Source organism: Condylura cristata, unplaced genomic scaffold (assembly GCF_000260355.1).
Source record: "Condylura cristata isolate star-nosed mole 26May11 unplaced genomic scaffold, ConCri1.0 scaffold00002, whole genome shotgun sequence".
Taxonomy (NCBI): Eukaryota; Metazoa; Chordata; class Mammalia; order Eulipotyphla; family Talpidae; genus Condylura; species Condylura cristata.
The window spans coordinates 29,165,009-29,177,212 of NW_004567103.1; the positions used below are offsets into that span (position 1 = coordinate 29,165,009).

Sequence of the window (12,204 nt, forward strand, 5' to 3'; positions counted from 1 at the left end):
AAACTCATGGTCTCACCAAAATCCAAGAAAATATTCCTAGATTAGTAATACACTATGGATTCATTTACTGTGTAGCCCTCAGAAAGGATATAAGTTAAATGACCCTTACTGATATTAAAAGATGCTTAACTCAAAAGAAATGCGAAGGGATGGTAATAAAAACTACACTGAGAAACCATTCTTTTTCCTATCAAATAGGCAAAATTCCAAAATATTGACACCATGCTGTATTGGTGAGCTTAAAGAAAGGGGCACCATTTTGAGGAAATCCAGTCATACCTCGCACTGTTGCAGCTCATTTGCACTTGAATTCAGCATTTCATTACTGGGAAACTGACCTACAGACACACCTCAAATATGGGAGATGATTTAGTTATAAGTTTCTTTATTGTGGCATTTATTGGTAAGAGTTAAAGACTGGAAACAACAAAGTATCCATGGAATTGTTCAATAAGCTATGGTTCATTCACACATGGAATCTCACACAGCTATAAACTTTGTATGAGAAAAATCTCAAGGTGCTAATATTGAAAGGTCTCCAGGATGCAATAGTAAGTGAAAAAATCAAATGCAGAACATTGACTAGAGTGTGATCATTTGAATTAACAAAAGAGGTGGACTGGAAAGAATAAACATGTTTCTAAAATAGGAAAAAAAAATTGTGGAACAAGCAAGAAGTAAATGTAAGCCCTAGAAGTAGGGTTTGGGGAGGTAACTTGGTCTCAGTAAGATTAACTTTGAAAACCAGAGAACACAGACTAATTTGGTACTAATTCTGGAGTGTTGGGTCATAACTGTTGAAATTCCTTCTGCCAGGACACAACGGTAAAGATGGGTTTTAGCCTGTGATGGGTAGTAGTGACAGGTCTGAGGGCTCAAGGAATTTATGATTTGACAGCTGGAAGTACAGAAATTTGTCTGGCTGGATATGGCAAGGGGTAGAAAGACTTTAGAGCAGGTTCTAAGATTTATAGGATAGGTAACTTGGGGCTGTTATTTAGTTCTATAAATAAAAAAAGATGAAGAGATTTTGGCAGTTACAAAACTTCTCACCATGAAACTTTCAGAGGCATAAGCATTTTCTTTTTTGCTAACCAAATTCAAACTAAAGCGTAATGAGTAATCTTGTCTTGACTCCTCTAAAACCACTGGTTGAAGCTATTGTTCTATTCCTAGATTCATGTAAGGATCATCTGAGTAAGTAGGAATATTGTCTCATATTTATCCCATCTTCTTAACAATTAAGCCAGTTGTCCAAACAGGAAATGTCAGTAGAGATTTCATGGGAAAGTTGTACTATAAAATATCTGTAAAGGCCTTTAAATATAAATCATGGGTGGCCAGTACATCCAAGTCTGTCTCAGATCGAACACCAAGCAACTGTAGGGGAAATTGTTCTGGTGGTTCTTTGGCAAAGGGAATCCCAGGGCTGTTGCCCTAGCTCGTACTGTTCTCGTTATTGCTTCACAGCACAGGAGCCTGGCCCCGACTTACATCAGACGCAGAGAGTGCAGGTTATGTTTAATACATGCTGTGCTACATTTAGTACATTTTAAGAGTATTTCATTTAAAACATTATATTATTCAACTGACCAGAATAACACATTGCCAAAAATTCTCCAGTAGTGATTGTACCTACTTTGTGCCTAATTTGTCTGCTTTGTGCCTTAATGTGTTATAACTTAAGAGATAATTTTTAGCTTGTAAAAGGAATATAAATAACTTTGAAATTTTTTCTTATTAGCCAGTTTTCTATATTGTTATTGCAGCAAAAATTAAATGTGATTTAATAGTGTTGTTTGGTAATATAGAAATCATTTAATGACATGTAATCATTAAACCATTACTCTGATAGGGAGGGAGTCAGTAGTTTGCGGTGTGTGACACAATGATGCAAATAGTTTATATTGTTTTTATTTTAATCTGGCAGAAGAAAATTCTTAAATGAGTAAATTAGTTATGTAACAGAATTACACCATTATAGTCATAAAACAGACTTTATTGAAAAGTGCCTACTAGTGCAGTAAGCACTATGTTTTTTTTTTCTTTTTTTGGAAAAAAAAATCAAAGGTATAGAAATTCAGATACTGGATCTTAATTAGATGTGAACTTCTCTTTGGTTTACTAATATCCAGGGCTACTTCCTTTAGAAATTGGGTACATTTTTGTGTTAGGGAACAATAAACCCTGTAAACTTTGAATCCTGATACTTTTCCTACTAAAATTGTTCCAGAAATAAATTGAGACTATTCATCAAATTCCAGTTAAGTTCCATAGTAACACATTGCATCCCTTTTAATTACATTAATTATTTTGAATATCTTGTGTTCTTAAATATTTCATTTTATAAAACAAATTTTAGTGAGAAAATCTAGCAGTCCAGTATTCTATTTTTGAGAAGAAATTACCAAAAATACTAAATACAGAAACTGTATTTTTATCTCTTGCAGAAAACTACGTTTAATTGATGTAGAGGAATTTCATAATCGCCAGGATGCATTAGAGCTGTCCATTTTTCAGAGCATTCTCATGAGACACATGGAATCTGCTAAAGAGACTCTAACAAAAACGTAAAGTTTTGAAGTATCACTTATGAAAATAAATTTAAAGTAGTGATTGGTGGGATATTGCATGTTAGGTGCCTTCAACAAATCTTATTATAATAGTTCATAATCACTTCTGTTTGAGAGTTCAATGTAGTCTCTTTAAACTGCCTTAGTATGTAATGACTACAGGCTAGATTGCATAGAATTTAAGTGATTTAATGATTGCTTCCCCCACCCCCAATGACTGGTTTTTATCATTAGTGAACATCTACATTGAACATTTATATTACATCTACTGTTAAATACCTGTAAAGTAGTGTGTATTTTTCATTTTGCTTTTAGACAGAGGAACTGAAGAGTTTAAAGGACCCTAAGGTTGGGGAAATACATTCATTAAAGGCATTTACAACCTCATTGGGAAGCTGGACTTATAAATGATATTTAGGCATCTTTTTAAATTTAATTCTTCAAAATGGAATAGCCACAGGCTGTTTTGATCATTGATGTGGGTGCCAGACAGTATATTGTGAATATGTCCAGAAAATTTGTGTCATCATGGGTCACTGAGTCATTATAAATAGGACATTAAAATCAGATCAAATTTAAAATAACTGGCCCTCCCTGGTGGCACAACAGGTTAAAGTGCATCACTGCAAGCTGGCTGCTGCTACTCAAGTGCGGGTTGGAGCTCCTGTCCGGAGCTGACCCACATGGCATGGCAGACCTCTTCTGCCTGGCCCATTGCTCCCCTCAGCAGTGTACTTCATCAGTCTGCCTGTTCTGCTTCCCATTCCGTCGCTGGTGAATCCTCTCACCACCCTGCATCTCTGGCCTGTTCCCAAGTTCTGTATGCACAAATAAATCAATCTTTAAAAAAATAAAGTAAAAACATAAAAATAACAGAGAAAAAAATAATAGAAAAGAAAGAAACCCAATATAGCTTCCTAATTTCCAGAAGTACTTAGAAATGTATCCTGATTGTTTATGTATCCTGAATCTTTCCCTAGCCATTTTTCTCCCCTAATGTTAGAATGAAATTCTTTTTCTGACACTATTCAAATACTTTAAACTTATAATAGTAAAGTACAGAGTGAAATGCCACAATTTATTATAGAGAAAAAAAATGACATATTAAGTGCAGAATAAGGGTGAATTATATTGATTATGACTTCAGGATTATACCCTACCAATACATACCACTGTAAATTTTAGTAAATTGGGTGACAAGAGCTCTGAGTAATGTTCAAATTTTTATTGAACAGGATTTGTATATTTTTCTGGAAGATGTAGATTGATCAACTGTATCTCTTGATGCTTCCTTATTGATTCTAGGGACATACTCTCTGACCACACTTTGAGTAGTGAATGAAATATGTTTATTATGTCTGGGCAGACCATCAGCTCACCACAGTCAGGAAGAAATTGACCTCTACACAAACCCAAATCAAGCATCTCCAAATTCTTGTCCTTCACTTCTACTCAACAGTTAATTTCATCTGCCTTCTAAAATCTGTTGTTGTTTTTTTTCCCACTGAGTTCATGGCCCTTACTACTAATTTTATACTGTATATTTCCTCTTGAATGCCATCTCATCACTGAGTCCCAGCAGTTCCACAATAGTACCAACAATGTTTGAGGGTTCCAATTTCTTTATTACCAAAACTTTGTTTTCCAGTTGATCATAGCCACCATACTGGATATGAAGAGCTATCTCCTTTGGCTTTTATTTGTATTTTTCTAATATTGAGCTTTTTTTTTTTTTCATGTGCTTGTTGTCCATTTATTCATCTAGTTTGCATAAATGTTTATTCTAATTATTTCTCATTTTGTATTGGGTTATCTGCAGTTGCATCTTAAGATTTTTTTTTTAAAGATACATTTATTTATGCATACCGAACTGGAGTACAGGTCAGAGGTACAGGATCGTTGAGAGGAATCACCAGAGACATAGTGGGGAGAACAGGCATATTGATGAAGTACACTGCTGAGGGGAGTAGCATACAAGTCAGGAGAGATCTGCTGTGCCATGTGGGTCACCTCCGGAGCTGGGGATAGAACTGGTACTGAAGCAGCTGTGGCTTATTTGCAGTGCGGTGCTGTGCTTTAACTTGTTGTGCCTCCACCTTAAGATTACTCATCTATTCTAGCTACTAGAACTTTATACGCTACACAATTTTCAAGTATTTCTCCCATTATGTGGGTTTCCTTTCATTTTCTTCATTGTGTCCTTTGAAGTACAACTATTTTTAATTTTGCTGAACTAACTCTTTTGTATATTAATCTTATAACCTGTAACTTTGCTAAACTTGTGTATTAGCCCCTATGGCATGTGTGTTTGTATTCTTTAGACCTGTATGTAAGATCATATCATCAGTGATTAGAAATAGCTCTACTTTTTCCTTTTATGTCTGCATAATTTTTTTTTTCTTTTCTGGGTAATCGCTTTGATTACAACATCCAGTGTAATGTTGAATTCAAGTGGCAAAGGTGGCCATCTTCTCTTTACTCCAGACATTAGGGCCAATCCTTTTAGTTTCTCACCATTAAGCTAGCTTTGTGAAGTCGTTTATCAAATTGAGGAATTTTTCTTTTTAATTCATGCTTTATTGAGGTTATTTTTCATAAATTTTTCTAAATGCTTTTTCTGTATCTATTGAGATCATGTTTTTTTTCTCTGATGCTGAACCAACTTGATGTACTTGAGATAAATTCTACTTGGTCATGGAGTATAATCCTTTTTATAAGCTGCTGTATTCAGTCTGCTATTATTTTGATGAGGCTTTTCATATTTACATTTATAATGGATATTGACCTGTAGTTTCCCTTTTCTTGTAATAGCTTTGGTTTTTTTATTATGGTAATATTAGGCTCATAAAATGAATTAAGTGATCCTTTCTCTTTTCTGGGAGAATTTTTGAAGGATTAGTATTAATTCTTCTTTAAATTTTTGGTAGTGCTCACCAGTGAAGACATATTCCTGAGTCTTGACTTTTTAAATTTTTTTTGAGTTTTAAAAAAAATATTAACTCTATCTCTAATTATAGGTCTATTTATATTTTTAGTCTTGAATCAGTTTTGGTAGTGTCTTTCTGGGAGTTTTCTAAGCTAGCTAATTTATTGGTATTCATTATATTTCCTTATAATCTTATGTAAACCCAGTACTAATAGCCCATTTTGGTACTAATTTTAACACTTTGTGTCTTCTCTCTTTCTTTGTCACCAGTTAGCTATAGGTATATCAAGTTTATGGATAAGTTTTGATTTTTCTCTATTTTTTAAATTTTTTTGCTCTACTCAAATCTTTATTTTTTTAGTTTTTGCTTTTCTTTGTTTTGAATTTAATTTGCCTTACCCCAGTTTCTAGTGGAAGTTTGTTGTTGAGTTAATCTTATTTTCTAATGTGTTTATATATCTATAAATTTCCCTCTGATCACTGCTTTGAGTAAGGTTTCCTATATGGTGTTTGTATTTCCATTCATCATCACAGTCTCCATTGTGATTTTTTTTATTCATTGGTTGTTTCAACCAGTTTCCATTTAATTTCCATATTTGTGAATTTCCTCTGTTCTCCTAAAATCACTGATTTCTGATTTTGTGTGATTTTAATCCATTACATATATTGAGGCTTATTTTATGACCACTAGTTGTTAGAGATCATGTCTCAAAAGCATCTTCCCAGCTCTTAATTCCCATTGTGCTATCCTTGACAGACCCTTTTCACCTCCCATCTATCAAACCACTGCCAGATGAGTCTTCAAATAATCGCCTTTATTCATGCCTCCTTCTTGTTGATAAAATAAATCATTCATTTTTTAATTCACCTTTTAAGATCTTTTGCAACCTGAACTTAACTTACTTTTCCATTCTTAGCTTTGAAAATATTTTTACCTTGGACCAATCTGTAGGAGTAATTTTGTTAAATTAAACAGGCCATAACTTTTTTTTTTTTTTTAAAGATTTATTTATTTGTGCATACAGAACTGGGGTACAGGCCAGAGGCTCAGGGGCGGTGAGAGGCTTCACCAGAGACAGAGTGGGGAGCAGAACAGGCAGATTGACGAAGTACACTGCTGAGGGGAGCAGCGGGTGGGTCAGGAGAGGTCTGCCACACCATGTGGTCACCTCCGGGGCAGGCGGGAATCGAACTCATGCGGAAGCGGCTTTAGATTCTCAGTGCTGTGCTTTAACCCGCTGCGCCACCAGGGAGGACCAAACAGGCCATAACTTTTAAGACTAGTCTGTAACTACCTTATTGCTAGCCTGTGGATACATTTGAAGGCTCTTTAATCCCCTTTTCAACCAATTATTATTATTATGTTGTGTGTGTAGAAGAACTGGTGTATAGGCCAGAGGTGCATGGGGTGAAAGGATTCACTAGAGGAGAGTGGGGAGCAAAACAGGCTAATTTACTGACATAAATTGCTAAGGGTACAGTGGTGAGACAGGAGAGGTCTGGTGCACCATATGTGGGTTAGCTCTCTGGCCAGGAACCAAACGTAGATCATCATGATTGGGGTAGTGCTGAGACTTAACTCCTAAGCCACCAGGGTGGCCCCACTTGATTTTTTTTTTAAAGATTTGCGCATACAGAACTGAGGTATAGGCCAGAGGTGCAGGGGCAGTGAGAGGTTTCACCTGAGTCAGAGTGGGGAACAGACCAGGCAGATTGATGAAATTACACTGCTCAAAGGAGCAGTGAGCAAGGCAGGAGAGGTCTGCCTCGCCATGTGGATCACCTCTGAGGGCCTGGGATCGAACTCGCAGTGAAGTGGCTACGACTAGCTTGCAGTGCAATACCCTAACCCACTGTTCCAAGAAAGGGCCTGCTTGTTGATTTTTAAAAAATAATTAGCTACTCCTTGTTTCAGTCTATCTGTGGAAATAATTGGAAGTTGTTCAGTTGCTTTCCTCTTAAACTTTGTGATTCTTAGCATTGTCATGTTTGCATAGGTAAGGTTGAATTACAGGTTTAGTAAATTAAAACAAATATGAATGTCTTGAATATCCAAATAAAATATGACTCACGGTATTTATTTACTGTATTTAATAAACCTTATTACTACTCAAATTACCCTTCTTCCATGGAGTCTTAAATCTTACATCATCACTAGTAATCTCTTCTGAATGGCTCCAACTCTTCATTCTAGCTCTAGTTTTATAACCTGTATTTACACGTATTCCTCCCACCCCCCACCTCCAAGTAGTAGCCTGAAAGCACTTTGCATACTAAGTCATGTTTTGTACCTCAAGTGTTTCTTACAGAATAGAGGATCCTATAAGTATTTCTGAGACAATGCATCTCAGTGAATGGTTTTTGAAAAATATATATTTTTTGTCTTTTCTCCAGTTCTATCCCATGTGTTGTCTGAATTCCTGGAATCTTCTCAGTCCTTGTTCTTAATCCAGGATTGCCCACTCCTACCTAGTGTTTGCTCTTTGTCCTTTTACCTGTTGCTTGATAGTGAAGCTTCCCTGCAGAAGGAACTGCATGGCTTCATCTTAGAACCTGAGGCTGTCCAGGTTGTTGTGTTTTGTTCCCAAGTTCTGCAAAAGCCTTTATGGACTTTCCCCCACTGACTTCTTTTCTTTTTCTAGTTGGCTAGCTCTACTGTAACTCATAAACTTATCATATATATTAGCCCCACCTCACTCACTGATCATTCTTACTATCCTATTTCAATCAAATTTTTTCCTCAGGGTCTTCCTCATTTCATTACACTCTATCTTTCAGTAAAATTGCCATCTTCACTATAAAACCCTTCTCTGTTCCTTAAATGGAAAAGTATATATCTAGCCTCTGATTTTAAAACTGTTTTCAGTTATGACATATTGCCTTCATTATTATAAGGGACAAGGGATGGAGTCCTATCTTTTTATACCTCCCGTGACACTCTTCCTAGCACACTGCAGACAATAAACACTTATTTCTTAATGAAATGAGTACATATATTTTAAAACTTAGATGTCTTGTGAAATGATCAGGCAACTCTTGATATTATATTAACTGTCCATTAAAAATCCATTCTTCTTACAAATGAAGTATCAAACCTCCTTAATTTTGTAGTATTGGACAATGATTTTGTAAACTGAAAAGCTCACATTTTTACATTGTGATGTATCTGTATCTTTTTATGCATTTCTTGATTGTCATAAGGATAACATGGATACATATTTGAAACTTGGCTTTTTATTATTCTTTCAGGAGAAAGAATATAGCTGACTTTACTTGTATGTGTTTTGAAGTCATTGTTAAATAAATAAAATAGCCTAAAAAAAACAAAACAAAACAAAACAAAAGAACAGTGGGTTGACCTAAACAAGCCCTCCCTTGGTTGAATTAGTAGTTTGCATTTTAGATTTAAAATAACAAACCCTTGGCCTGAAGAAGATTTCAGAACCTGAAGAAGAATATTTTGCAATATCCACTGAAGATAGTTGTTACATTTATTCAATGAAAAAAAAAAAAAAAAGAAAAAAACAACCAAACAGGACTCATAGGAGTTAGACTTAACATTTTTTCTCATGGTATCACTTTGTTGAGTCATTTTCTGTTGTCTATTATTACAATTTATTTTTGTAGGAAAAGTGAAATATACTAGCACTTAGATTTCACAGACTGGATAACGTCACCTAGCAATATACCATTCTCTGAAGACCTTTGGATGTCCAGAAGTTACTGTTAATGCTTAATGTAAAAGGAATAATTCACTGTAAGTATTAACTTTTAAACGTCTTTTGTTCTTTCAAGGTGGTTTCCAGAAGTGCAGAATATTTATTATCAAGGTAATAAAAAAAAGCAATTGCCAACTGGCGACAGCAGTGCCAAATTGGAATCTTTTTTCAACTGTGCTGCTACACTCATGACTTTACAGCTGCAGAACCTAGCTTTGGTCTCCATGCAAGATTTCACAGACTTAATCGCACAACCCGCAGTAAGTGTACTTCACTCACATCCATATTCATATTCATTTACTAATTTATTTTCAGTTCTTTTCAGAAGGGATAAAATACCTACACTATTGGGAGGACAGGAAGTCTGTCTTTAGACCTACCTGTTAAAGAAAATGTTATTTTTGACCTTTATATTTTAGATATGTCATTATTATTATCTCATGGCTTTGTGAAAATTTCCACTACTGGGAAATTTGGGCCATGATATCTGTAGAAGTTTCCCAAAATAAATTCTTCTTTCTGCAAGAAAGTCCTGTTATAGTGTGAGTGTTTCCTGGAAATTTGAATGTTCTTTCCTTAGGCTCTTTTTGGCATGATTCCAGAACTCCACTGCTGTGCACATCCTCTTTCTGGACACTTGGCCCTATATAAATATAGATAGAAATATGTTGTTTTTTCCTTTTGCAGGACTCTGTTAGAGCTTATGAACATCCAGGTTTCATCTTGAGGCTGATTCTTGATAATGATAGCATTAAGTTTGAACCTGAGTTCGAGGACTATGTAGAAATTTTTTTAAATGTTTATGATGTCATGATTAAAGCTGTCAGTTTTGTCCCAAGAGTTGAGACAAGATTATATTCCAAGTGGGTAAGTAACATTGCTTAATTTGACTGTTGATTTGCATGATGAGAATCTTTCAAATACTTCTGCAAGGTGTAGACAGGTGTTTTGTAACATACAAATGACCTTAAACCTGAATTTAAGGATTTATTTAAAAAACACTATTTTCTCAAGAAAAATACTAGATGGTTTCACTCATAACAAGAGTGTAAGGGATTAGGAAAAGAAAAACAATTGTAATAAAGTAAAAAAGAAAATGAACAACTATAAACCAGAAACATTCTATGGGTGTGGCAAGGGAAATAGGATCAAACTGGGGTGGGAAGAACACACAAGACTATGATGATAGCACATGGGTGAATTGGTGGTGGGAAGTCCACAGGGAGTACAACCAAGATGAAAAAAATGCACAAAATGAAGAATTATGTAAAAATAAATATAATTATTTTTTTTAAAAGGAAAAAAAAACACCACTATTCTCATTGGGTTCTTGTAGAATGTGACTAGCTTTTCCGTCCAGTCTTCACTGGACTCAACTGGAAGCTTTCTGAGGGAAAGGGATTATAGCTGTGATGAGGTGAGAAGCAGCAGGACTTAATCTCTGAAGTACTCATGACATTTGCTTTGGTTGACCATCTTGTAGACCTCCATTGTGGTTTCCATTTTAAGTCATACCTCTGCAAAGCTTTCCTCCAGCTGGTCACCATTCCCATACAATTTTTCCCACAAATAATATTGTCTGAAATCATAAATATTCCTTATTCTAGTCAAATAATGAAACCTCATCAGAACTTCATTTCCACAGTAGTCAGGACTATCTAGGTATGAAATGAACATGTGTAAAAACTCTAAGTTACAAGATTTCAAAGTTCGGAAGTACAATCACTTTATTTCTTCTTACTTTTCTATTTTCAATAGTTTATGAATATTCCATGCATACATGAAAAACATGCAAAGTTTCAAGTAGTAATCAAGTTAATGCCTGCAAACCTACAATCTAACTAACAGTGTGATTGTGAAATTATTCATTTTAAGGATATGATATTTGTCATAAAACTTCTAATTTTTTTATTGTTCTTGCTTTCTAGAAATTCCATTAAGTTCTTTTTTAAAGAGGACTGTTCATTTTTAGTAGTCTCTGGTATTTAGTCATGTATTCATTAGTCTTCTATTTATCGTGACATGAATTATTTTTTTTCTTTTATAGTCTATGTCCAGTAACTCCACTTTGCCACTTTGATTCTATTCTTTTCCGATCTTACTCTTACTCCTGATTATTTATTTATCTGGTTATTTATTTATAAAAAGGTTATTTTTACTTTATTTTCATAGGGTTATACATGTGAGATTTTTTTTGTGTGGAAAGTCTTTGAGATACTGGTTTAATTCGTTAGTTGCTTTTTGACTACTCTGAAAACTGCAGACCAAAGACTGTTTTTAATAAAATTTTGACTGAGGATTTAGTGGATGGCATTGGATATGTGACTGTTTACCCAGATCTGCATTAGAAAAGATTTGTGCCCAGAAATCTAATTTCTTTTTTCTTTTCCACTGAGAAATAAGGCCAGAACAGGACTTTTGTTGTTGTTGTTGTTAATTTTGCTCCTTCATCAAAGTTTCTATATCCTTTCAGCAATCTGAAATTTTGCATCCTGAAAAATTACTTTGAGGTTATGTCACCATTCATTGTTCTTAGCTATATGTTGGAGTATCATTTATGACTTCCCACTTTGCTAAGGCTTGAGGCTTTGTTCCCTGACAGCTATCCTCTCTGCCTACCTTGCTGGAGACTCATTAAAGTGAACTTTAAACTTGAGGAATCAGTGGAGTCTCTAGGGCAGCTGCTCACTTACACACACAAATACCTCTCAATCCATGTTTTCTCTCATGTTTGACCCCTTCGACTTTCCTTGTTATTTTACTTCCTTAGCTGTGCATTATGAAAGTTATATTCAGCACTTTTTTCCTACACATTTATGTGTTTTGAACTAGAGTTGTTTTTAGCATATCTATTCTTCCCATTGCCATAAATAGAACCACTCAGACTAGCTTAATTTTGTCCATTGTTTCATTTCAATTCATCCATTACATCCTTTTCCATTCTACTGATACTCTGACTTTTTTCAAGAATGATTTGGGGTAGCTT

At 34.9% G+C, this 12,204-nt stretch overlaps 1 protein-coding gene across 1 annotated transcript in view; it reads left to right on the plus strand.

Annotated features, from left to right (window-relative positions):
* DNAH7 (dynein, axonemal, heavy chain 7) overlaps positions 1 to 12,204 on the plus strand; it is a 205,444-nt gene that overhangs the window by 19,390 nt on the left and 173,850 nt on the right. The window contains exons 10-12 of the mRNA XM_004674839.1: positions 2,451 to 2,570; positions 9,295 to 9,478; positions 9,906 to 10,085. Coding sequence (XP_004674896.1) covers positions 2,451 to 2,570; positions 9,295 to 9,478; positions 9,906 to 10,085 — 484 coding nt within the window. The remainder of the gene's footprint in view (positions 1 to 2,450; positions 2,571 to 9,294; positions 9,479 to 9,905; positions 10,086 to 12,204) is intronic.